The sequence below is a fragment of the Rattus rattus genome, chromosome 1 (assembly GCF_011064425.1).
Source record: "Rattus rattus isolate New Zealand chromosome 1, Rrattus_CSIRO_v1, whole genome shotgun sequence".
NCBI lineage: Eukaryota > Metazoa > Chordata > Mammalia > Rodentia > Muridae > Rattus > Rattus rattus.
This window is the reverse complement of record NC_046154.1, coordinates 167,638,872-167,665,423: the sequence shown is the minus strand read 5'-3', so window position 1 is coordinate 167,665,423 and position 26,552 is coordinate 167,638,872. Positions and strand designations below refer to the sequence as shown.

The 26,552-nt window shown below is 43.5% G+C and overlaps 1 protein-coding gene across 1 annotated transcript in view; it reads left to right on the top strand.

The window, feature by feature from the left end:
• Window positions 1-26,552, top strand: part of Mybpc1 (myosin binding protein C1) — an 87,487-nt gene that overhangs the window by 15,960 nt on the left and 44,975 nt on the right. Inside the window, exons 2-6 of the mRNA XM_032910951.1 lie at window positions 16,277-16,390; window positions 18,135-18,283; window positions 19,014-19,131; window positions 20,701-20,752; window positions 22,818-22,874. Coding sequence (XP_032766842.1) covers window positions 16,277-16,390; window positions 18,135-18,283; window positions 19,014-19,131; window positions 20,701-20,752; window positions 22,818-22,874 — 490 coding nt within the window. The remainder of the gene's footprint in view (window positions 1-16,276; window positions 16,391-18,134; window positions 18,284-19,013; window positions 19,132-20,700; window positions 20,753-22,817; window positions 22,875-26,552) is intronic.

Here is a 26,552-nt window from a genome sequence, read left to right as displayed (position 1 = left end):
GGAGGTCCAGCAATTTCTAAGGCTGAGGCAAAAGAATTGCAATGTGTTCTAGACTAGCCTGGGCTACACAAAATGTTTGATGCTAGCCAGAGCTCCATAGTAAGATCTTGTCTCAGCCACAAAGCTGAGAGCCTGATTCAACTCAATAGCTTGCCCACAACCACCCATGCAGCCTTTCTACATTCTTCTGTTAGCTTACTCTACACTTAATGTGTTTTCAGCAAAGCAACAAGATGCCAGGGAGATTGGAAAAATAGGCATCCCAGTCAATATTTAATTGCAGAAGGGGATAAGTATATCAAGACTGCTGGGAAATAACCAAATCATAGCTGATGAGTAGTGTATTATGATAAGGAACAAAAAGAAGGTCACAGCCCAGAGGGCCTTGGAAGAAGCCATAAAGGTGGGCCAAGTGTAATAGTAGGTAGGGTAGTTCCAAAGCCAGGGTCCCATTTAGTTCTATTTGATGTAGTCACAAAGGAAAAGCCCAATGGGGAAAAGAACAAGACAGTGACCTTCAGTGGCAGGAAGGTCAGAGGATGGACAGAGAATACAGTTCCAGAAGAGAATGGCTGAGGTAGCACAGTAAGAGGGGGAGAAGCAAGAAAGTGCAGCCATGGCTTTGGAGGCTAACCTTGAGGGAATAGAGCTAACCCAGTGGGTAAGAGACCTTCCCAGACAGTAATGGGCTCGAGCTCAGCAGCACAATAAACGACTTCTACAACTGTGGGGAGGAAGGATCAGGAGACAGCACTGTCTGCAGAAAGAGCCAAGAAGAGGTCTGTGGGTATGGTGTAGCCATGGCTCAGGCCACAAGACACTATGTCAGAGAAACTGGATTCCTACACTGGTACTCTGATATCTGTCCATGCACCGCAACAATTTACCTAGAGCCAAGATGTCAATACCAGGTTCCCATTTCTTCACTCTGATCTCTGGAAATAAAAGGGCTGAGGCTTCCTTCTTCTAGAGGACAACGACATTGATGATACTTTCTGTGAATGTAAGGATTCTTGACAATGGCATCTAAAGGGATATAAGTGTTTCCCTCTGTCTGTGAATGACCTCACATCCTGCCATGTTATCTTCTGCTTGCATGGAAGGTTCTGTACTTTTTCTCCTTTAATATCTGCCTAGGTAACCATTCATCCATCCATCTACTGATCTATCTATCTATCTATCTATCTATCTATCTATCTATCTATCTATCTATCTATCATCTCATTATAGTAAAATACCTCCTGACCACCAGAATATTTGCAAAAAGAATCAGATGGGTAAGTAGACAAATTGAAGCTTTTATTGGGTACGAATTTTGAATTTTTAAAAAGATTTATTTATTTATTATATATAAGTACACTGTAGCTGTCTTCAGACACACCAGAAGAGGTCATCAGGTCCCCATTACAGATGGTTGTGAGCCACCATGTGGCTGCTAGGTTTTGAACTCAGGACCTCTGGAAGAGAAGTCAGTGCTCTTAACCACTGAGCCATCTCTCCAGCCCCAAAATATAATTTTTAAAAGACATGGCTACACTCAGCATCCCTGCATTTCTCCTTTTCTGATTTCTGTCACGGCATAATCCACTCATTTGTTTCAACTCATTCCATCCTGAGCACACTAACGTCCAGAGCAATCCCACAGCCATGCAGATGTGAAGCATCCTAGACAGGGACAAAAAGGAAGCTCCTGGGATCCCATTATCTGCCTAAAATACAACTTTCTTATCCTTGGGTTTTGTTTAGTGATCAAGTGGGGGGAAACACTTTTAAAGGAGATTGCCTTCGTTAACATTCTCTTCCTGTTCTGGAATTAAGGCATCTAGTTTACTCACACAGAACCGATAACACCCAGTTCTGAGTGCCTACGGGAAGCCCACAGGGACATCTGTATGCCCTTACACCCTGGGGTGTGCCTGTAGCTACTTGGAAATAGTATGTGCTCTAATGGAAGGTTCCTTATCAGACTGCACGGCGGCCGTACTGCTCCACACTTTGCACACCGCATACACAAAGTCACATGTAAAATCTCCAATCCTGCGCTTTAGAACTGCTTGGTAAGCGTAGGTAGGAGTCTAGGCATGTATCCTTAACGAAACCAGCATGGGGGGGGGGCTTAATTCTGTTTCCCAGAGACCCTAGCTTTGCCTTGTAATGAATGAAAAGCCACAGAATCAGAGGACTGAGGGCTGTTTTGTGCTGACCTTTCAGAAAGTGTCCTTGTGACAAAAAGACCTTACTGGCGTCACCTTGGTGCCTTTTCCTTGTTGCTGTTGTTATAAGGAACCACCCCCCCTTCTCCCCCCATCACTACCAGGCAGTTTTCCCTCCCTCCTCTCCTCCCTTGTTCCTTCCACCTCCCCTCTGCACGCTCCCCCCATTCCACTCCTCCTTTTGAGAAATGGGCAGGCTCCCCCAGATATCAACCAGCCATGGCATATCAAGTTGCAGTAAGAGTAGGTGGTTCTCCTCATATTAAGGGCAGACGGGGCTACCCAGTAAGAGAAAAAGGGATCCAAAAGCTGGCAATAGAGTCAGAGGTGGCCCCTGTCCCCACTGTTAGGGGTCCCCTCAAGAAAACCAAGCTACATTACTGTGCCAAGCGGCGACCTAGGTCAGTCAGTAAGGGGACTTAAAGCTCCACAGTACACGTTTGTCATTTTCTGGGTCTCATTTTGTCCTGACAGCAGCCCTCCAATATCAAATCAATGCCATGGGCATGATTCCAGGCAAAATTAAATACCCAGTCTGCACTTGCTTGGATGAGGTTTTGTGTGTTTTCACATTTCGAGTCAGACTTTTAGATAGCCCTGATTGTCCTGGAGCTCAGGGGACAGACCTAGATGACAACGAACTCCACTTTTCCTGCCTCTACCTGGAAAGGACTGGGATTGCAGGTGTGCGCTGCTCCTTCTGGTCTTGAATGAATAACGAAGCTGCGAAGCCGCGAGGCCGCGAGCTTAGCCTGGATCTTCGTCTCAGCTCTGCTCTCTCTGGCATCACAGTGCCCCACCTTTATCAGGCCGTTTGGGGTCCTCGGGTCCCACCACACACCGCAAGGCAGTGTGCTGGGCCTCCAAATGCTACGGCTGGTCCTCTGTCAGCAAGCACAGGAAGACGGCAGCCAGAGCAGAGCCCCCCGACTTATGAGAAGAGAGCCTAACACTTCCGTCATTCTTTTCCATTCTAGAAAATGAAGTGTCCGCCCCAGCCCCTCCCCCAGAAGGTAAGTTAAGCCATCGCCTCCTCGTGCATTTGAGCCGCGGATGCTGAAGTCCGTCCCAGCATGATTTGGTCTCCGTGGATGCTGTGAGCTTTAACCTACTTTCTACTGAGACACTGGATGATGACAGGTGTGATCAGTTGGTAACAAAAATAATCCACAGTGTGTTAACCCGATTTGAACAGTGCTTCCTATGGTATATTTTCGGATCCTTTCCAAGTCCTTCAGTCACATAAGAGTTGTTGCTGGCTTCACATTTCACCTTGGTTAAGGCAAAGCATTGATGAAGCTATCCCCGACTTAGTGAAAGACAGAAGTTTCCGTGTTTCTTGTGATTACGGAACATGGAGCCCATCTCAGCAGCTTCTCGACTCGGTCTACGTCACCATCGGGCACCTTCAGAAACTGTTTAGGAAGTTTGCAGAAAGGTTTGAGATCCCTGTAGCACATCCCCAGATCCAATTTATTGAGTCATTAGTATTTGCTTGCCTGCCAGATTGGGGGGTGGGGGGCGGAAATAATTAAAAGTATCCAGCAGAATTCTTGGTAGGACTGCATGCAGCCAGGAACATACCAAGTCTGCTTTACATGTAGGAGACCTGTGGGTTAAGGCATAGACTAGAGACTGGAGCAGAGAGGAGACAACCCAACAGATGGTTAAAAGCTCAGTGTAGCCCTCAGGAGTCGTCGGTGTATTCTGCCAAGAGGAAAGAAGCCAAAAATCATGTGCACTGTCCCACAAGCCACCCAGCCAGGCCACATTGTCCCACAAGCCAGCCACCAGGCCAGAGAAACAAAAACATAACAACCACAACAACCTCTTTCTCACCACCCTTCCGCCTTAAAGAGGAATCTAGCAAGTCACTCGCTGGGCCTTTACCTCACACACAACTCCAGGCAGCACCCTAACCCCGGAGACAGAGACAGGGCTCTCTTCCAAACATTTGAAAGCTGAGACTCCCTGTACCAGACACATCGCGGAGTTCTAAACAGAAATAGCAGTTTCCTGTACTGTTGGTTTGCAGGCAAATGGAAAATAAAACAAGGCCTGCAGGACAATGAACCACAGGTCAGCAGCTATGCTGACATGCTCACCTGTCAGGGTAGCATGCTGGTTACCTGAGCTGGCAGTGTAGTGTGGACTCAGGGTGTGGGAGGCCGCTGCTGCCTAGTTCTGCCTGAGTCAAAGTAGAACTGAATAAAGTTTCAATTTCTAGCCCCCCCCCACCACCTCTCTCTCTCTCTCTCTCTCTCTCTCTCTCTCTCTCTCTCTTCTTTCCTTTTCTTTTCTAGAAATTTATGAGAGGATTATGTAGCCTTTCTGTCCTGGAGATAGCTTCTCAGAGGGCAGTCTGGAGATCCAAGCTGCACATAGAAGCCTCTTTGTCTAGCTAGGACGACCAGCCTCACTGAAAACCTTAAGCACTAAGGAATACTGCTGAATTTCCAAATGAATGAAATGGGCTCCCTGCCCCTAAGAGGTCAAATGGGCAAGCTCAGGTTTGCAGATGTCAATCTTGAAGCCACTGGAGACTTGTGACATTCTTCTTAGGATCTCCGTCTTCCTTGCTGTTTACTTCTCGTTTACTTCTCGTATTTAAGGCTTACCTTGGCCCTTCCTGAGCGCACTGAGAACCTAGAGGCCATGACAAATACGCCTTTCCCTTCTGCCAGCCGGTCGGAGGTTGTGCTAGGCCACTACCAATTATGTTTCTCTTATTCTGCCATATTTATTATACAATACTGAGCTACTACGGCTAAAAAGCCTCCTTTCATACTCCGTTGAGATAGTCCTTAGCTGAGATCTGGCTCTCTAGTTATGGAGACAGTCAGACAGACAGGGTGTGGAGGAAAGAACTCATGCATGAAATGATATTTAATGGGGTCTTTTGGTTGGTTGGTTGGTTTGGTCTTGTTTTTGCTTGTTTGTTTGAAACAGGGTCTCCTGTATCTCAGGCTAGTTTTGAACTCATGATCCTTTTGGTTCCATAGAATTACAATGTGAGCCACCATGCCCAGCTCTGGTTGAAACAGTTTCTTGTGTTTTTTGTTTTGCCATCTTATTTTTTTTTTTTTTAACTTTAATCGATTCTCTGTGAGTTTCACATCATGCACCCTAGTCCCGCTCATCTCCCGGTCTACTCATATCCACCCTTCACCCTTGCAAACTACTCCCTAAAATAACACACACACACACATACACACACACACACACACACACACACACACACACACACACCACCACCACCACCACCACCACCACCACCAATAAAATCAAAGCATAGAAAACATCCCATCATGGAGGCCATGTTACTTTAATGTTTTGAGATGTATTTGTATGTGGGTATCTGTGTGAATGAATGCACATGCTCATGTACGTGAGTGCAGCAGAAGCCAGAAGAGGGGTGGCATTACAGGCAATGCCAGCCACCTGACATAGGTGCTGGGCTCCAAGCATAGACCCTCATGTTTGAACAGCAAGTTCTCTTAGCTACTGAGCCATCCCTCCAGCCCTAACGATTATTACCTCACACATACTATCTTCTCATCTCTAAACTGTCGTGATTCTGAACAGAAAGAAATACAAGGTAGATGATGGCAACTGACCAGGTCTGACCTCACTGCCCTGTTAACACATCTATTGCCACCCGACTTAATCCAGAAGATCTGTGTGCCCACGAGAACATTTTTGAAACTGCAAACATCTCACAACTGTTTTATACCTCCTTGTAACAACCAGAGGCTAAATGTCCCTGGCTGACCTCTAAAACAAAGTGATCCTCAGAGTATAATTAGTTCTACTCTGATATATAATATGGTCCTGGTAGAGTCAGGTGTATATGGGTTCTCTCTCTCTCTCTCTCTCTCTCTCTCTCTCTCTCTCTGTGTGTGTGTGTGTCTGTCTCTCTCTGTCTCTCTTCTTTCTCTGTCTCTCTCTCTCTGTCTCTCTCTCTGTCTCTCTCTGTCTCTCTCTCTGTCTCTCTCTGTCTCTCTCTCTGTCTCTCTGTCTCTCTCTCTCTGTCTCTCTCTCTCTGTCTCTCTCTGTCTCTCTCTGTCTCTCTCTGTCTCTCTGTCTCTCTCTGTTTCTCTCTGTCTCTGTCTCTGTTTCTCTCTCTCTGTCTCTCTCTGTCTCTCTCTCTCTCTCTCTCTCTCTCTGTCTCTCTCTCTCTCTCTCTCTCTCTCTCTCTCTCTCTCTCTCTCTCTCTCTCTCTCTCTCTCTCTCTCTCTCTCTCTCTCTCGTGGGAAAGTTTGTCTTATTGGGACAGGGGCTCTCTTTGTAACCCTGGCTGTCCTGAAGCTCAAAGACTGTAGACCAGCCTGTCCTTGAACTCAGAGAGATCCTCTGCCTCCAACTTGTTTGTGCTGGGGTTAAAAGAGTGTGCCACCAGACCTGGCCCTGGGTTAAGTGTATTTTAACAAAATGTGTATTGCATGGTTTTGTCTAGACTTTTAAAACGATCACATTTATTAACTGCTTTGATTAAGGGTTAGAGTGAGTCTGAATTACAATCCCCAAACTCCCGATTAATATGTAGCATAACGAGTATGAACCAACATTAACACAATCATTTATTTTCTTCCTCTCCCTCCACTCACCCAATAAAGTGCTGTAAGACACTTTTAAAGATGTGCTTGTACTTTCCACACAGAACCAAATAAAGACAAAGAGGCGGGAACCACTCCAGCAAAAGGTGAGTTGGAGGAAGGGAGAGCTAGACTGAATTCAACAAGGCAAGAACAGGAAGGGGCCCTTCCGGGTGTCGTGTGACCCATGACATTTCCTCGAATCAGCTTTGTCTGTGTGGCTTCCAGTTCCTCATTTTCAAGATCCGATGGGCATAACCAAACGGTGCTTTGGTTTGTGACTGTCACGCACCTTTCCAAACAAAGGAAAACCACCACAAAACAATATCAAAAGCAGTCAGGGAGAGGCTAGCACAGGAGTTGGTGACTTTGTCGTTCCTGAGTTCCATTGAGCATCGGAGAAAAGCTGTTTGATCCTGGTTTGTTTCCGGTGGGAAAAATCAGCTGATTTACCCAGATGTGCCAGGGTTTGGGTCGTACGTGAACTAGTTCAGGTTTTACTAGCAATTGTGAAGACTTCATGACACTTGAGTACGTACTCCTGGGGGCACACTGATTTTAGACACTGGCATTTCAAACACTAAGCAGACATCACATAACTGCTTACTGAATTGAAAACCAGCTTATGGGCATGATGCTGACCCCTGTTCCGCACTTTGTGGAGACGCTACAGTTTTAAAAAAGAAGTAGTCGTCAACATGTATTTCTGTGACTCCCTGTGGCTGAAGTCATTGTCATCGTGGGCATCTCTTTCAGCCTTCCACGGAGAAAAGTTTTCTTGGAAACGATGGACGCTTTCGCCTTATATGCTTGCATCGCCGTTTTTGTGTTAACATTTATTTGAGTCCTGAAGAATGCGGTTTAAATTTCAGAATAATTGTTTTCTGACTACAGTAAGATTCTTTTTTTTCTCCCTGAACACAGCCCAGAGCCTGTTAATTATGTTCTTTTAATTTGTTCTTTTAATGTCATAGTTCATCTCCTAGTTCCCAGGATACTGTTTCTTCCACATTAGCAACATGTTCCTTTCTGCTAGTATACTAGCTTCTCTTCAGATAACCTGAACTTACTGTCTTGTAAATGAACTCACAGCGGTAACACATGGCTCTTGGTCCTGACCTTCAGGAGTGCCCACGGACAGTACCACGGATGCTAATCCTGGCTATGTGGCCATGGCTCAAGGCTATTTTCTTACAGAATGCAGACAGTGCAAACTCCTAGAAATCTTTCCATGATATGTGTTCAAGGAGATTTGGATGTCCTGGCTGAAGTCACTGTAACATTATTCTCCACAGGACCCACGGAGTGTACCTCTGCTTCCAAATTTGGAAAGGTGCTTGGGCCGACCTGTAAGGCTGAACCAACAGAGGGATGATGTAATGCCAGAAGGCAAGCGGTCATGGTTTAAACAAAGCCCGGGCTTGACCCTCAATCTGCAAAGGTCATCAGACTCTATTTATACGCTTAAAAAAATTTCTATAAACTAAATGCAACCAGTCACCAGACACTTCCTCACAGAAAACAAGTATAACACAAGAGTAAGGCCAGATGAGGGAATCTTGTGATTTTGTAGCGTTTTTTTTCCCCTTCTTCTTATGTTTACAGAAGATAAGTTAAAGGCATGACTACTGACAGCCATGTGCCCAGGTTCATAAACCACCCGGCTTGCTTGTTTTTGTTTTATTTTACAGAGTCACTCTTCGTATTTGGCAAGCAAGTCAGTTTCATATAAAAGGGGATGCTCATTCTTAAACAAGGAAGCTAGGTGAATGGTTTCATTTTATTTTCTGTCCTCTTTGACTACCACCCATTTGCCTCCAGGACAGGGAGATTTCAAAGAAAATGCTGAGTAATAAGAAAAAAAAAACAGCCCATAGGTTCAATGGGATTGCCGGCTGCACTCCTCTCCAGTCTTGACTAGCATACCTTCCTCTGCTCACTTCCTCCTACTTTGGGTCTTCATAAATTCTTTTTTAAACGGTGCAACTCTGGTTTCAGTCCTTTTTCAGCTCACCCCTGACCATCTGGCTCATTTCCATCCTTCCTTCTTCCTCCTGATTATTCTTGGACCCATTGCCTCTGTCATTTACGATTGTCCCCAGTTAGTCACGTATTAATGGCTGACCCCTTTCCCTAACTAGATCTCTGCCTGTCGATGGTCAGGCACGATGTCTTAACACCTCTTTGGTCTCCTCACCTCCGTTCCCTCCAGCATCTGGTGCAGAACCTCACATGACAACCTTCCAATAAGTACTTGCAGAATGAATGGACAACTAAATTTCCACACTGGCTTGCTTGCTGCCCATGCCCATGCCCATGCCCATGAGGCGATCTGGATAAAGTTTTATTTCTCTCTTGCCAGGCAAGCTGCATATTTACAGTTTGAAGGTGAGGGTAATATAGACAGCTTGCTCAAAGCTTCGAAACATAGTCATACCTGGAAATGAGTTCTGAACTTACCCTGCTATCTTTCATTACTATGTCCTCTCGTCCTCTGAACAGTTGAAATACATTCAATAAATAAGCTCTAAGGTTATCACTATTAACAATATTTTGCTGCACTGGAGAGATGGCTCAGCGGGTAAGAGCACCGTTGATCCAGGTTAGACTACCAGCACCCAGGAGGCAGCTCAGAACCATCTGTAATCGCAGTCCCAGGGGGCTCTGACGACCTCTTCTGGCCTCTACAGGCACTGCCTACACAAGTTTCCGGCATACCATCCATACAGAAAACATTGAAAACAAAGGGAAAAAATTTAAAAAGATTATTTTTGATTGAATTATTCTGGGACAACTTCAAATTTTACTGGGAAATAATTTTTTTTTTTTTTTTTTTTTTTTTTTGTAGTCAAGGAGAGTTGCTTGGTCTTGCCATTACCCCTACAGTTGGGGTGGTGGCTGTGTCTGCCAACTTCTTCCAACGTGATTAGTAGTTTCTGAGTTAGTCACACAAGTGCACACCTAGAAACCTAGCACCAGAGGAGCTGAAGTAGAACAACTGAGGTCCAGGCCAGCCAGGGCTATGAAGTAAGGCCCTGTCTCCAAAAGTAATGTTTTTAAGTATCTTCTTAGCTCAGTTTGTGTGTGTGTGCCAGTGCAAAGCAGGCGTGGTTAAAATAATTACTGCTCCTTTTGTTTTTCTTCCAGAAGAATGCTTGCTTTTTGTAGTTGCTGTAAAGAAAATAAAATTGTATTTACCTTTCCCAGGGATTAACATTACCACACAAGCTGTCCAAAATAAATCTCTCTCATAACTTAAGCAGAAGTCTCTCATCCTCCTCCTGGAATGAGTGTGACTGGCACATGAGGAAATGAGTCAGCAGATACTCTAAGCTGCTCTCCTGACGAATGCAATTTCTTTAAAGAGCCATTAATTCATTTTCTTCATTTAGATTTCTTTTTAACAGTACCCTGGTGCTTTTTACTCACACGCTTAAATATATTTAAGAAATTTACCTTTAGATATTGTTTTAGTGACGGTTTTATTGCTGTGAAGGGACACCACGACCACACAACTCTTATAAAAGCAAACATTTAATTTGGGCTGGCTTACGGTTTCAGAGGTTTAGTCCATTATCATCACGGAGGGGAAACATGACAGCTTGCGAGCAGACATGGTGCTGGGGGAACTGAGAGTTCTTTATCATGATCCACAGGCAGCATAAGGAGACTACATACCACACTGGGGGTAGCTTGAGCATATGAGACTTCAAAGCCCACTCCCACACTGACACACTTCCTCCAGCAAGGCCACACTCATTCCAGCAAAGCCACACCCACTTCAGCAAGGCCACACCCACTCCAACGAGACCACACCCACTCCAGCAAAGCCATGCCCACTCCAACGAGGCCACACCTACTCCAGCAAGGTCACGCCCACTCCATTGAGGCCACACCCACTCCAGCGAGGCCACACCCACTCCAATGAGGCCATTCCTAATAGTGGTACCCCTTGGCAACCAAGCATTCCTATTCGAACCATCACAGGCATCACTCAACCAATCGTCTGCAGAAATGCCTCATACGTTTCCTTTCTTTTTACTGTGTGTTCTAATGCTGTTGCTTCACAGTAGTGGACTTTGCTAAGAAATTAATATCCTTGTATTTTCCAACTCTAAAACACCTATTAGAAGATATAGGTTTGGAGGAAAAGAAACCTCATTAAATACACATATTTATGATAAGATGAGTATTGATTTTTCTTGTAAGCATCAAAATGTAAAGACATGTGATGTGTTAAACAATGTATGTTAATCAAGTGACTCAAAATATGATGAATTAATGTTAGCTGATGTAGCTGTCTCCTAATATTTTATTGTTGCTGTTGTGATTCTGGTCATGACTGCCCTGCTTGGAAGCATTCATGAATTTGCCTAAATCAGACAAGATATTATACCAGTATTTAGTTGATGTTTGACATGAACCGGGCATATTTCATATGCTTTCTGTCTTCATTCTAAAGCCTCAACATTTGCTTGAGTTACTTTTTACCTTAGCAGGCAACTTAAAATCAACTACAGGAAACTTAGCACAGTGGCACTCGCCTTTAACCCCTGCACTTGGGAGGCAGAGGCAGGTGGATCACTTTGAGTTCAAGAACAGCGAGGTAGAAATAATTGTATGCCCAGCAAAGCCTGGAAGGTTGAGAACATGTCTTACAGGCTCTGTGATGGCTGTATTGAGAGCAGAGCTTACCCACAACCCAGAGGGCTCATGTGTACCTCACTGAGATCCGAGGTGGTGAGCATGACTGAATCCTCTGTCTCCTCTGACGTCTTCCTGGGAAACTTCAGTTGGTTAGCCAGCATTGCCATGACTCTACAACTGCTGTTTTCCCATGACCTAGAGATAAACAAGGTCAGCTTTGTTAAACTGCCCTTCTGTGCGGCTAGGGGACACAGCCTGCAGCCTGCAGACTCGGTCTTCAAGTGTATCGTAGTCTAGTGAACCCTACAGGGAATGTTAGCATTTTCATCAACATCATGGTCGCTTTTAAGGAGGGAGGAAGGTAGTGTGACTTCCATATTATACTGTTTCCTTTGTCTTTTTCTTTTTCTTTAATTTTTAAGATTCTATCTCAGTAACCATGTGGTGTCTCCAGCAGTCACATGGTGGCTCACAACCATCTGTAATGGGATCTGATGCCCTCTTCTGGTGTGTCTGAAGACAGCAACAGTGTACTCATATACATTTTTTTAAAGGCTCTATCTTTTGTATAAATAACATTGAATGTCATAGAACCTAAAAGGTTCACATAGTTTCTTCCCAACAACAGAGTCTGCTTTTAATGGTAGATAAGAAAAAGTTTTCTTTTTCATCCAATTCAATTCAACTCAACCAGGCCAGCATTGGAGAGTTTAAGATTAGATTTTTTTTTAAAAAAAGATTTATTTTATTTTATTTATATGAGTACGCTGTAGCTGTCAGACACACCAGAAGAGGGCTTCGGATCTTATTACGGCCACCATGTGGTTGCCAGGAATTGAACTCAGGACCTCTGGAAGGGCAGTCAGTGCTCTTAACCACTGAGCTACCTCACCAGTCCCAAGGTTAGATTTTTCAACATCCAACGTCCATCATAGAGATGAGGACTAGTAATCCCAGCTCTCAGGAGGCTGAGGCAGGAGGATTTCCAGTTTAAGACTCGTGACTTCCAGGCCAGCTCTCTCCTTATAGTTCAGAAGCAGCTATAGATGTACAGTTTGGGGAATGTTAAGGAGTATTCCAGGAGAAGAGATTACCAAAGGGAAATGAGCTTAAGAAATACATTGTGTCATGTCTACTCCTGGTGCACCTGAACTCACCATGGGCTTCAGCATACGTGCCAGTGAACATGCAAAAAAACCCAACACAACAAAATATAAACACCCAGTCCAGCATTTTCCAACCTTCTTTGGTCACTAAAGTCTTCCACTGAACAAGCCCGAGTTTTCTACCAGGTGAATCTCCTCCTGAGTTTTGAAGTAATAAGCAGTGGGGTGTCTCGATGCCCTGTGTTATAATATTTTGTTTAAAGAAATGGTAAGATTTATGCCTGGTTGAAAGTAACATAAAGCCTAGTATTTGCTGTAAATGTTTGAGTAACTCACACAAAGGCCTACCTTCTTGGTAATTGTTAAACTGCTTGCAGTAGACATTCTGTGCATGTGGATTTCTGTATCCTGTGTATGAGGTCACCTAGGCTCCTCTGAGGTCCTACATGGAAAAGCATACGATGTGTATTACTTATTCACACCTTAGCCTGCATGCTTTGGGAAGGAAGGGTCAGAGTCCTCAATACTGCACATGTAAAGCACATGTAAAGTGCGTGTCACTGCACAGGCATGTCAGGAAGGGGCACGCTTCCGTGTGCTTCTGAGCAGGTAAGTACTATACAACGTATTTTGCAATTTGTAAATTTGCACGAGTGACTTTTGAATCACGTAGTGCCGGAAGCACCAAGACAATCTTGGGGAAGTGGCCGTAAAGTTATGGAGATGATTATCACCAAACTTAATAAAACTGATTAATTTATTATATTCGACAACTTGAGTTTTGGCTTCTTAAATATAGACTCTGGGAAACTCTGGGGTTTGCTGGGTAGAAGCAAGCTCTCAAGCAGTCCCTGAAAGCTTGTGTGTCAGGATCTAGAGGAGAATGATGTATGAATAACAGCTGCCTTTGATTTCAGCTATGAAATAAAAAAACCTTGGAAACCCCCTCCACCATTTTCCCACTAGATTTACAGTCACAAAACGTCTGGCAAAGTTCCATTTAAAAAAGAAATCTGTTTCCATTTGAACTCTCCAACTCTCACGCCCTTTTTTATATTCTCCTTCTGTTTGGTTTGGTTTTCGTCCATGCTCTCAAAGGTTACCTGCAGGTACGAGGTCTCCTATGGCTCACTCAGCAGTCGAAAATGCTCTGTCTAGTCTCTCTCTTCTTTCTCAGACTCCTCTTCCCCAGGTTACTTGGATGAAGTTCTTTCTTCCTTGACTTTTTCCTCCTGTTTCTTGTTTCAGAGGAAGATGAGGCCTCTCCGCCGAGTGCCCTGCCTCCAGGTTAGGATGACTCCCCGACCCAACTTTGAACTCATTAATTCATTGGCCTACTGTAGAAGCAAAGAATCAGAGGAGAAAGAGGGGGAACATTGGTCTTAATAATGATTTGCATGAGAAACTCCTGGAAAGAAAGATTTTTCTAGCCAGGTGTGGTAGTAAACACCCATAATTCTAGTACTGGGGAGACTGAGGCAGGAGGATCTAAAGGTCAGAACAACAGCAGGGGCTAAAGAGTGGGTTCAAGACCAGCCTGAGTCACCTGGTGATACTGTTGAGAGAAAAGAGAGAGAGAGAGAGAGAGAGAGAGAGAGAGAGAGAGATAGGGAGGGAAGGAGGGAGGAAGGAAGGAAGGAAGGAAGGAAGGAAGGAAGAAAGAAAGAAAGAAAAGAAAGAAAGAAAGAAAGAGGAGGGAGGAAGAAAGAAAGTAAGAAAATCTTGGATATGATTATTTTAGGGATGAAATGTTTATCATCCATTTTCACCTATATATCCCTATTATTTATATTTTTAAATTATATTATTGCTCTTAAGGAGGGCCGATTCCTAACAGAGTCCTTCATAGTTGGAATTCTACTGGTTTTCCACTCACACCAGTTTGTAGTTTTCTTTCTCTCTAACCAAAAGAGATAGGGTTTAGGGGTGCCCCAAGAAGTTTGCAGCCACCCCACTTCCCTCCTTCCTCCACTCTCCTGCATCCTCCAAATCATACTTTCCTTTCAGGTTTGGGTAGTCGGGCCCTGGAGAGAAAAGATTCAGGTGAGCAAACACATCTGGACGACACATCCGGACCCCAAGCTTATACAAGCACTAATGACTCTTTCCTGGGGCTGTATTGATTCTAATCCTTGTTCCATTCAGTTTGTAGCTTTTACAGCAACCTTTCGTTACATTTCCCCATAGAAGAAAACTAATGTGTTGAAAGAAAATTAACTCTTGCATGATACACTGTACACCTTCAAGGATCCAGCCACATATGCCACAGACGTCCTTGACACATCCTAATGTCATTTTTTTTTCTTTTTCTTTTTTTTGGAGCTGGGGACCAAACCCAGGGCCTTGCGCTTGCTAGGCAAGCTCTCTACCACAGAGCTAAATCCCCAACCCCCCCAATGTCATTTTTAACACCGAACAAATAGCCAGAGATCAGTCTCCACTCCGGGGATGTGGGGAGTTATAATTTACATCTGTGTAGAATTGTAAATATAACTGTTAAAAACATCTTCAAACACATGCCGTGGGCTGTAACTACGATTCTAAGGTTATTTGATCTTTCATTCATTTAATAATCTGGTCCCATCACTGGCTGCTTAAGAACCAGCCAGTGCCACAGGCACCGCCCATATAGACGTGAGGACACCAAGAAAAATTTCTTGTCCTCCTAACCCTTACACGGATGACCACCACTCAATACTAGTGTTAACATCACAGACACAGCACACGACTTTAACCTTAACTCGGGAATTAAGAATGCATAATCAAGTGACTCCTTGACTTAACCTCTCACTGTGGGTAAGAATTCTTAGCCTTGAGCATGACTGACTCACGGAAACTAAAACAATTAAATGTGTACCTCCCTTCTTTTCATGAAACATGAACAAGGACAGAGTTGTTGACTGGGACATTTCCCCTCAGTTATCAAGTGCCAACCACCGAACTCTGCCTGCATTGGCTCGGAGAGGGAACATCACCACAGTCCCCTGCTACCCTCTCCAGATGCCCTCACTGGAGTTAACTGCTGACCCCTGTCAACTTCCCATCTCCTTGCAGACTAGAAAATACAAAGCAGGCTTCTCTTTCAGCTTGTCTCTCTTTATGGGGAAGCTTCGACCAGCTTCTCCACTCTAGCTTTTTGTTTGTTTAGTTTTGTATTTTTCTTCCTTGCAGGACAACTTTACTGCTCTTTACATCCTGCAGGTCAGGACCCTGTAACTTACCTCTACCGTAATTTCCCACTGAGCGCAGCAAGGAACCTAGAAGTAGGAAGCCAGCCTTGGTTCTCTGACTTATGCTGGGCGGTTTACCTTTAAAGTGACCCACCCTTTGCTTTCTCCGGGTTCTGTGGTGTGGATTTGACCTTTGAGTCAGCCATCGGGAATGACACCTCAATTTCTGTGTGAATTTCACTGCCACCGTCTAGATAATTGGGAACAGTGAGAATGCCAAGAAGAGTGTACAACTTACCTGACAAGCTTTACTATTCCAGGAATTAGAAAACGTTCCTCTGTCGGCCCATGGAAGACCCATCCCTGTGAGAATGAATCTGTCCCTCTTTACCGGTGGTTGGCGGGGATGAGGGAATGCTGTCATTTTTATCTAGGTTTACGAGTAAGACCAAGACTCAGCGTGGAGGAGAGCAGCAAACACAGGTAAGCGAGCCTGAGGAGACTCTGGCCCCGAAATGATCCTGTGTCTTCCTGTCTGCTTCCAGAATGGTCTCTTGGTGAGTCACCTGCTGGCGGGGAGGAGCAGGACAAACAGAATGCCAACTCACAGCTGTCCACCCTGTTTGTTGAAAAACCGCAAACCGGATCGGTGAAAGTCGGTGAGTGTCGGCCCGGAATCCCACCCGTTTCCACACATCACAAAGTAAGTCCCTGTAACATGAGACTTCAGTGGCCGTGAGACCATTCATCGTCTTCATGCTATCCCAAAATATTGTCATTACCCCCAGGAGATCTGGCATCCCATTACTCCACTGCCCCCTCCCCCATTCCCTAATCCTCGTCTCCACCCCATGGAAAACCTACCCTGTTTATTTTATACAAAAGGAATAATTGTGTAACTCATGGCCCTGTGGCATTTGGATTCTTTTGATTAGCATAATATTTCTGAGGTCCACGTCCAATGATTTAGCAATAGTCTATTGTACAAGAATTCTATACCATGCATTTTATAACCCCAGAAGATAGACGATGGTTATCATAGTCATTCCTAGCACACAGGGGCTCAATGTCTGGACCCTAGAGCCAACTTGATTGGGTCTGAAATGTTGGTTCTGTTTCTTGCTAGTAGGGCAGAGCATTCAGCCTCGTTACACCTCAGTTTCTCCTTGTGTAAAATGAGAATGAGTAATGAGACCTGCCTCTGAAGCTCTGAAGACTGGTGTCTGCTGTCACCATGACAGAACTCACCCCAGAAGGTGCTTAGGGTGCCCACAACTCTGTACCTGTACCAGATGAGGTTTGCAGTGTGACTCAAGGGCAGCTGGCCAGACAGATGTTACAGATGTGGCAATTTTTATTCAAAAATGTTCATTACATAACATACTATCAGATTGTCCCCGAGACAGTATACCATGTGAATCCACATAAATTATAGCCTGAAGACAGGAGCAGACAGAAGGATTTAGCCAAGCCGATAATCACAAAAGCCACATGCCGTGAAGGAACTAGAGAGAGCGCAGAGATAGGGGAGAACTGAGGAGCTTCGGCCTTTTAATTTAGCAAATTCTGATGGCTGGAATCAGATGGATACCAACCAGACATTGTACAAGTGAGCATATAGCTAACTATATCCCAGAATCCCTTCCTTCAGGCCTAGTATACAAGCAGAAATGTTGGCTTCCTGTATGTTCTTGTAAGAAACCGAGATACTGGGCCACTGGCCAAGGTGCTTCTGATGTCCCCAAGGTCTAATCAGTGACTCCGTGGTCACTTCAAGTCACCCCAAGGAGATCAGTTTACCTCAGTCAGAACCGTACGATAACAGTCATCCAACCCATCATCTTGAATAATACGGACATGTATTTCTTCTGTGGTTTTTTTTTTATTCCACATACATGCAAATCCACGTATAAATATTTCTTTCCAGCCATTTCTTCATTCCTTCTTTTCTGATTCAAAGTTTTCAAATGGACTGGGGAGATGGCTCAGGAGTAGAGCAGTTGTCTAGCATGCACGAGGCTTCGGTTCAGTCATCAGTGAGATTTGTATATATAAATATAAAAATAAAATAAAAATTAGTATAGATTACTGAATATATATTATCTTACATAATATATATTACTTAGTAAAAACTATAGACACAGACTTACATGCATACATACATGAATACATACACACACACACACACACACATGCATACATAGAAACTTCTAAAGCAGATCAGATAGATTTTCCTAACATGTCAAGGACACTTAACCCCAAAGCATGACGACTCATCACGCCATTGTAAACACATGAGCCCTGCTCTATACAGAGCAGAGCTGCATCAACTCCTTTCAGCTGAAAGCAAGACAAACCGCAGTTTCTAAAATCCCAAGATTAAATCCTCTGTGCTTTCTCTAGGTGCAAACATCACCTTTATAGCCAAAGTTAAGGCTGAAGATCTTCTTAGGAAACCCACCGTCAAATGGTTCAAGGGGAAATGGATGGACCTTGCCAGCAAAGCAGGGAAACACCTGCAGCTGAAGGAGACGTTCGAGAGGCAAACTCGGGTATGGTCCTGAACCCCGGCTCATCCCTTCATGGGGGTTAGGAAGATATTTCAGGCTCCCTCATGGTTTTTCCCCTAGGGAATGTATTTCTATTCACCCCCAGATATCAGACATCAAAGACAATGTCATCAAAGAAAAGATCCCATCCAAATTCGGCCAATGAATCCATTGGGGTTATTTCTAGGAGCAAGGCGTTAGCTACAGCATCATGAGAAAATCGGGAGCTACATGGTGAAATGCCTTGCCCCAGCGTGGACAATGATCCCTAAAAAGCTGTATCACCAAGTCTTCTAACTTACAGACAACTCCACCTCTGCAGATTACCCTCTCCCTCAGTAACTGTTTACTGCTCGTGTAACCACAGGGAGGGGCCTTGTGAGCCTTATGGGTTTTATGAGCCTTGCGAGTCTCCCCATTCTCTCCATGAGGGAATGTTTAGAAGGTTTCACCTTGTGATTGGCTCGTGCTGGCGATTCCTGGCTACCCTGATACAAAATGGCAACAATCAGGTTCAACCCAAAGGAAATAGCTATTTGTCTACACCCTGTTGCAACTGTCTTGCTGTGTCTACAAGCTGTGAGACACATTCACCCTTCTAGAGGGAGACCCACGTTTGGATATATAGTCCTATCTTTATACCAATACTGAGAAGTTTGTTAAGGTAGGGGAGCCCCTATCTCAGCCTGACGTCAAGGTCAGTCTAAGTATGTCTGGACGCTTTTTGTTACAGATATACACATTTGAAATGCAGATCATCAAGGCCAAAGAGAACTATGCAGGAAATTACAGGTGTGAGGTCACCTACAAGGATAAATTTGACAGCTGTTCATTTGATCTTGAAGTACATGGTAAGAGAGCCATCTTGCTTGGATAAATGTGATATTTTTACGAGGTGGGAAGGGTCGAGGAAGAGATTTCTGTAATGCTCTCAGATTTGGATTTTTTTTTTTTATTTAATTGGCACTCAAGATTGTGTTTTTCTGATTGTGGTGTATTTAGTAAGCCCAATGAAGCGATCTTGTCTCTTGCTATCAATATTCCTTCAGTCCCCCAGAGAAGGGTGATACTGCTTTTCTAATGATTTTATCTGTTGCATGGGTCCCTTTCCCACTGAAGTTTGGTGATAAGTCTATACAAGGATGTCAGGATGCCAGGCTAGAGGTATTCTCTTATAGTAACTAATGTCACATGACAGACATTCTCGGCCCATGGGTTCTGTGCACTGCCCAAAGAAAACACAATATGGATAAAGGTTAGGGTACACTGAGGTGGAATGAAACCCCCCCTTTTGTAAATGTTCTGAACTGAGGATGAGTTCATCCAAGTGAGATGTGGCCACACAGAGGAAGCAAAGCAGGTTTTGTTTTAAATGGGATTCATTGCATGACAGGAATTGAGTTGTAGGAAGCAATCTTTTCTGGAGAACCTACTGTTTGTTGCACATTTGCAGTGATGTCATTAGTCAGGAGTACCGCACTTCAAGTCGGATCCCTCTGGAGCAGGGTAGCAAGGATTACGAAGACTCCAGAAACCACACCCTGTCCTACTTGAGTGTGTGGATATAGGGAGTCAGCCATGGCTCAGTGCCCAGAACAGAAGAGCGGCACACAGAAGGAAAGAAAAACCCTTTCCTGCAGTCAAACACTACTTAGACTAAAAAGTACGAGGAGGTAAACTTTGTCCTCACATTAGGATGAGCTCTTCCAGGAAATTGTGTAGACAAGATGGGTGTGAAAGGTGCCTGGACCACAGGAGAGAGTCAGGATGACTACTGCAAGTTTGGGGCCAGCCTGATTTATAGAGTAAGTTCCAGACCAGATAGAGCAATGGAATAAAACTGTCTCTAAAAAATGAGAAGGAAGGAAGGAAGGAAGGAAGGAAGGAAGGAAGGAAGGAAGGAAGGAAGGAAGGAAGGAAGGAAGGAAGGCAGGCAAGCCAATGACCTGGAAAGGCCATGAAGTTCTCGTTCTACAAGATGTCAGATGTCAAGCAGATACAAAACGATCATGGGTCCCTTGCTGTAAGGACCTCTAGTACCCAATGGGGCTGCATCACACCAGCCAGGCATGTCCAAGAGTCTCCTGGGAAAGGTTTTCAGAATTCTGATATTTGGGCTTCCCTCCATGATAGTTCAAAAATCTCTATCAGGAAAGATCAGGTTGATGCATTTTAACAGTTCTTTCTGAAGTAGCGGGCAGGCAGGCAGAATGACAAGTTGCCGTTGAAGTCTCCCTGTTGGCCCTTCATTCAGAAGACAAGCGATGGTGATGTCTCAGTAGCTCAGCCACCCAGGGGGACAGCATCTCCTTTCACCTGATGCCTTTTGGTCTGGAGAAGCCTCCATAGTTCATGACGATCTGAATACAAAATTGCCTTCCTAATTGTCACTCATTGTATTATTTTCTTTCTTTCCAAAGAATCTACTGGAACTACTCCAAACATTGACATCAGATCTGCCTTCAAAAGAAGGTAATCTCATAGTGGGGATCCAGATAACTCTCATATAAAAGAAAGTCATTGAAGGACTTTCCCTCCCTATGCCATAGTCCGGAAGTCCACTTCACCGAAGCCAAGTGTGTCATGTATTTAAAAGCTGTTATTTTATAAGAGCCATGAGCTTAATACCCAACCAACCTTATATCGATAATTTCTTGGGGAATTCTTGTTAGAGTGGCAACTCCATTTTGCAGTTGTCATGGCTGTCTTCGAGTATCCATCTACTGGGCAGTGACGTCATCCTTCGACACCTTCTTTGCCACCAAAAGGCCAAAAGAGTCACAGGAAGAAACACTTCATACAGCACCAGCAAAGCCAGAGCAGGAAGCCTCTATTTCTATTTCTTTCCATCAAGTATTGAACTACAAAACCGGTCGCCCTACCCCAATTACAATTAAGAAGTTACTTAGTAAAGTTAATACCATAGACTGTTGGATTAGCTGAAATAAATAACTGCTAGATCTGTTGGTGTTAAGAATGCTGAAGAAAGCAATAATTTTGACACCCATTTAATTGGTTTTTCTAGCTACCAAGACTGAAAAAAATCAGGGGTCAAGGAAGAAAAATTATTATTTATTTATTTTTTTGCTAGCTTCTGAGAAATGCAACTACCTGTTTCTCACCATTATGTTTACTGTCTGCACTTGGTGACGCCATAATATACATTTTTTTTGAATGAGGACAGATGTTTTATTCTTCTTAAAACTGACTCTACATACCCTTTTGTTGAATAAGACAAAGTTGTCCTTTGAAGTTGTCCAAAGAATCAAATTTGTGAACCCTTTACTGTAAACCAATGATTTTTGTCTGAGTAAAAAGATACACTCCCTGCCTAAAATATCAAGAAATACGATCTTTAGTGACTTTTGAAAAATATTATATATTACCCGATCAATTGATGATTATTTTTTAAAAGATCCTCAAACTTTCAAATTCTCTTCCTACCATCCCTCCCATCTTCCCTAAAGCTTCGTAATAAGCAGTAAACTATTCTAAACATCTGTGGCACATGCAGCTATGTTAAGAGAGGGAGCTACAATTTTGTGCTCTGAAATCATAGAAATGTGTTTACTTCAAAAGGTCCTCCGCCACCTGCTAACACGGAAAATTTGAAAATGTGTTAGTCGGGTCTAATTTCTAAAGACGTACAGGTTAGACACACTGTTTTTAAACCCACAGACTCTTTCCTTAGAAGCTACAACTAACATCTATAAAGAGCAGGAAACAAAATCTCCATTAAAAATTAAACGTGTAAGTCCGTAGTTCTGTTTAAACACCAGCAATATGGCTTCTTCTTAGAAAGTCAAGACCACGGCTGCATGCCTGATTTGAGATGCATTTCTCCATGGGAAAAAAGCCTTAAGCAGTTCCTAAGAAAGAGTTCATTAGCAACTCAAGAGAGAGCATTTTTTTTCTTGAAAACTTCATTTTAAAAGGTGCTAGCGAGAAAACCAAATGGCCCTGCAGCACAGGGCCGGTCTCTTCAAAGCCGAAAGAAATGCATCTTCTAGAAAGCTCTATGCTCATCGAGTGGCTCCATTCGTAAGCTCTCTTGGTATCGCTTATCTGATGATTCATCTACTCACGGACCTTTAGATATAAGGCTGTGCCCTTATATGTCTGACAAGCAACACTTCTGCCTTCAAACCAATCTCTGCCTTCCGTGGATAACAGAGATTGGCTGAAGTCCTTTGCTTTTCACACAGCTTTCCCTCCAGAGCCCCCAACTTGGCAAAAACAAAGTACTTTGCGTTGCTTGGCTTCAGAGCATTTGTGTTATCTGGTTTTTAACACAAATCCAAGCAGTTTCATACATATCTGCGATATCCACTGCGGTAACACAAGCTCCTGATGCCCCCCTTTCCACAAGTACGTACTCCAAAACCGTGCAACGTCACTTGTGTGAAAAGGAATAGTTTGTGTTGATTTAGTCCTTGTGTGCCCGTCCAAGATTGCATATACGTTCCCGTGTAGAGTGTTCACTGGGGGGAACTCGTCACCGTGTCTGCATTAAACCCTTTTCTTTTGTTAATGACAGTGGAGAAGGTCAAGAAGATGCAGGGGAACTTGACTTTAGTGGTCTCCTGAAACGTAGGTGAGAACCAAGTGGCGCTGGGGAGGTGCCATGGCCTGGATCTTTCAGACCCACCCAGAGAAGTCAAATTTCAGCTGAATGCTTTTCAAAAGAAGTGTCATTTCCTAATATGCCTTCTGCTTATAGAACGTAACAACCAGCTAAGAGAGAGAGAAAGCGACAAGTACCTACTAATTTGGTGATGTTGATGCTTCCTAAGCTTCCTGCTTCTGTGTTTGATGAGTTTTCTTATATTTTCTTAGTCCAGGGTGAGGAAATTTGATAACTGAGACATAAGGCTTAAATGCCTAGAAACAGCCAAGACCACATACGTTTCCGTTCCGTGATTGGGTAAATCCAGCTTTTTTCCTACCTTTGATTTTTTTTTTTTTTTTTGATATTTGACTGAAAATGACAATTACGCATTTTGGTGGGGGGAATTGTCTTTGCAAATGACAGATTCACTTTGATATATTATTTATGACTCATATTTAGACATTATTGATTGGAAGACATACTGATATTTCATAAGACACTACCTATATGAACAATTTTTTTCCCTAAGTATTTTTACTATGACACAGGGTTGATTATAAGATACACCCTCATTCCAGAGATGTTTAAATTGCCATCCTCCAGATGGACATTTTAGAAGTAACATAAACATAGTAGTAAGTGGAAATAAAGTCATCGCTCATAGATCTTGTGCAATAGAACATATAGACTAACCACATGGATATTCAGCATATAACCGTGATACAGGCTTTCTGTCCATATATGTACACATATAACATATAGTAGGCTATATTACAAACATGTTATTTGTAGCTATAAGGCATTTTCTATAGTGGAAAATAAACAAAAGAGGAAGTGTTATTCACAGGGACTATATTTTATCTAACAAATTTGTGAGTAGGCAGTAAACTTATTAGTTTTAATAATATTATAATTTTGGCATCAGTTTCCATTCAGCTTTTCAGATTTATCTTAAAAATCATTTTAGTCCTCTTCTTGAGGACTAAAGGGGCATTAGCGGGGTTGGGGATTTAGCTCAGTGGTAGAGCACTTGCCTAGCAAGCACAAGGCCCTGGGTTTGGTCCCCAGCTTCAAAAAAAAAAGAATAAAAAAAGGGGGGGCATTAGTGTAAATGCTCTTCAAACATTGTGAAGTCTTAAAAAAGAAAGCAGACTTGTGTTCATAGTCTCAGTTTGGCTGGATGGCTTTTTTTCAAGTTAATGGAATGATGGTCTCAGTCAGAGCGCTCAGCATTATGGTTAAAAACAGTAATGTTAATCTGTGTGATTTATTAATTACTAATCAGTACTCATCAATGCACATGGTGACATCAAGCGCATTGTTTTGATATCTCAATCATTAGTTTAAATAAGATTCATTAATTCCCGAAGTACATTTAAAGCAACAGTATGGGAAGTGTCCTTAAGCGAGCCTCCGTCTCAAGTGAGAAGCCAAGGTCCTGAGACCCTGAGACACTTAAACGGAGTCACTCAGGAACAGGTAGGGCAGAGGCCCAAATCCGAGTTTCTTCTCTTTCTTCTTTCTGGGTCAATACTGTTCCTGTGGCTCCATGTTAGAAACAGCCCAAGTCTGCTCCCGAAGCTAAGGATTGTCCTTACAATGTGCGTCACACTGTCAGCCACAAGGAAGCTTTTCTTCCCGAGGCACATGTGACCCAACTGAAAAATATCAACCGCTTTCTTCTCTGTAAACTAAAGCTAGGTAATGTCCTGAGAACCAAAGCAGGATCTCATCCACAGAAAAGAATAAATAAATATCTGTAGGATAGCAAGACAGACTTTTAAATCTCAACACCAAGGGGTAAATTATAGTCAAAAATTAAAAAATATAGTTTGGTATTAGTGATCACACTTTCCTCCTCCTCCTCCTCCTCCTCCTCCTCCCCCTCCTCCTCCCTTCCTCCTTCCCCTCCTCTTCCTCCTCCTCCTCCTCCTCTTCCTCCACCACCACCACTACTACTACTATTTCTTCTTCTTCTTCTTCTTCTTCTTCTTCTTCTTCTTCTTCTTCTTCTTCTTCTTCTTCTTCTTCTTCTTCCTCCTCCTCCTCCTCCTCCTCCTCCTCCTCCTCCACCTCCTCCTCCTCATCATCCTCCTCCTCCTCCTCCCCCTCTTCTTCCTCTTCTTCCTCCTCCTCTTCTTCTTTTTAGTTTTTTTTTTCTTTTTCTTTTTTCTTTTTTTCGGAGCTGGGGACCGAACCTAGGGCCTTGTGCTTGCTAGGCAAGCGCTCTACCACTGAGCTAAATCCCCAACCCCTTCTTTTTAGTTTAAAACTTGAAAGTATATTGTGATTTTTTGCTAGAATTTGTTTTGTTTATTCAGTTTATATCCCAGTATCAGCCCCCCCTCTCCTGCCAGTACCCCTTCACATAGAACCTCTCCTCATTTATCATCCTCTTCTTCTTTGAGAAGGTATAGCTCTGCCCTAGTTATCACTTCTCACTCCTTCTTGTTACCCCCCCCCCACCCCATTAGGTTGTTGCAGGACCAGGTACAGCATCTCCCACTGAGGCCAGACAAAAACAGTCTGTTTAGGGGAACCAAATCCACAGGCAGGCAGGCAGCAGATTCAGGAAGAGCCCCTGCTCTGTTGTTGGGGACCAAGCTGCTCCCCTGTTACATATGTGCAGGGACCCTTGGTCACACTTTCTTGACAGTGTAGAATTCACTAGATGGCTTTGGTTAAGATGTATGTCCTCCCTGAGGTGTATTTTCTACATATGTACCTGAGAAAGATAAAAGCTAACAGAATTGTAAAGATTAAATTAAATATAGAAGAACTGGATCATGGTAGATAGCAAAAGCTATGCACTTCCTAACAATTTCTTTTAATGCATTTGTCTTCATTCAAAGACCACACACACACACACACACACACACACACACACACACACACACATACAGGCATGGATATATAAACACACACATGGTACACACATACAGGCATGGATATTAAAAACACACACACGATCACACACACATAAATGCGTGTAATATGAACACACACAAGCACACATACATGCATGCACACACGAGCACACATGCATATAAACACACAGTCACACACATGCATGCAGGTGCACACACACACAGAAGTACTACAATCAGGATGTGATACCGTAAATTTAGTGCCACAATTTGATTTTAAAAGGAAAGGGAAAGAAAAAATTAACAGGCTGTTTCTACCAACAATTTGCATGGGGAAGAAAGAGGAATCGGATTACATAGCCCTAAGGATTAAGGGGGGAAACAAGTCTGAGAGAAAAGGGCAGCCACTATGTCCTCAGTTCTCATTTCCGTTACACCCTTTGATTAAGGCTCAGACTCATTGGGTTGATCCCATAAGACTGTGTTCATTTAATGTACGCGTACTAACCCACCATAATAACCTAAAGAGCTGTGTTCTTACTAGATTGTGATTGCATGCGTTCTCATTGTGGTCGTGACACACGCTTACCCTCTGTGCTTCTCCGGAAGTATGAGGTAAAAACCCTATTGGAATAAATAGTAGAACCAGTGTCTGTGTACAGAAAGCTCTCCCTTTGCATAATACACTGGATGAATCGGGGCTAATCTTTGGGGCAGTATTTCATTACGGGATTAGACCTTTATAAATACTTAGAAGCCTTATTCTACAAAGAATTTCTATAAACCTTTTGCGGTT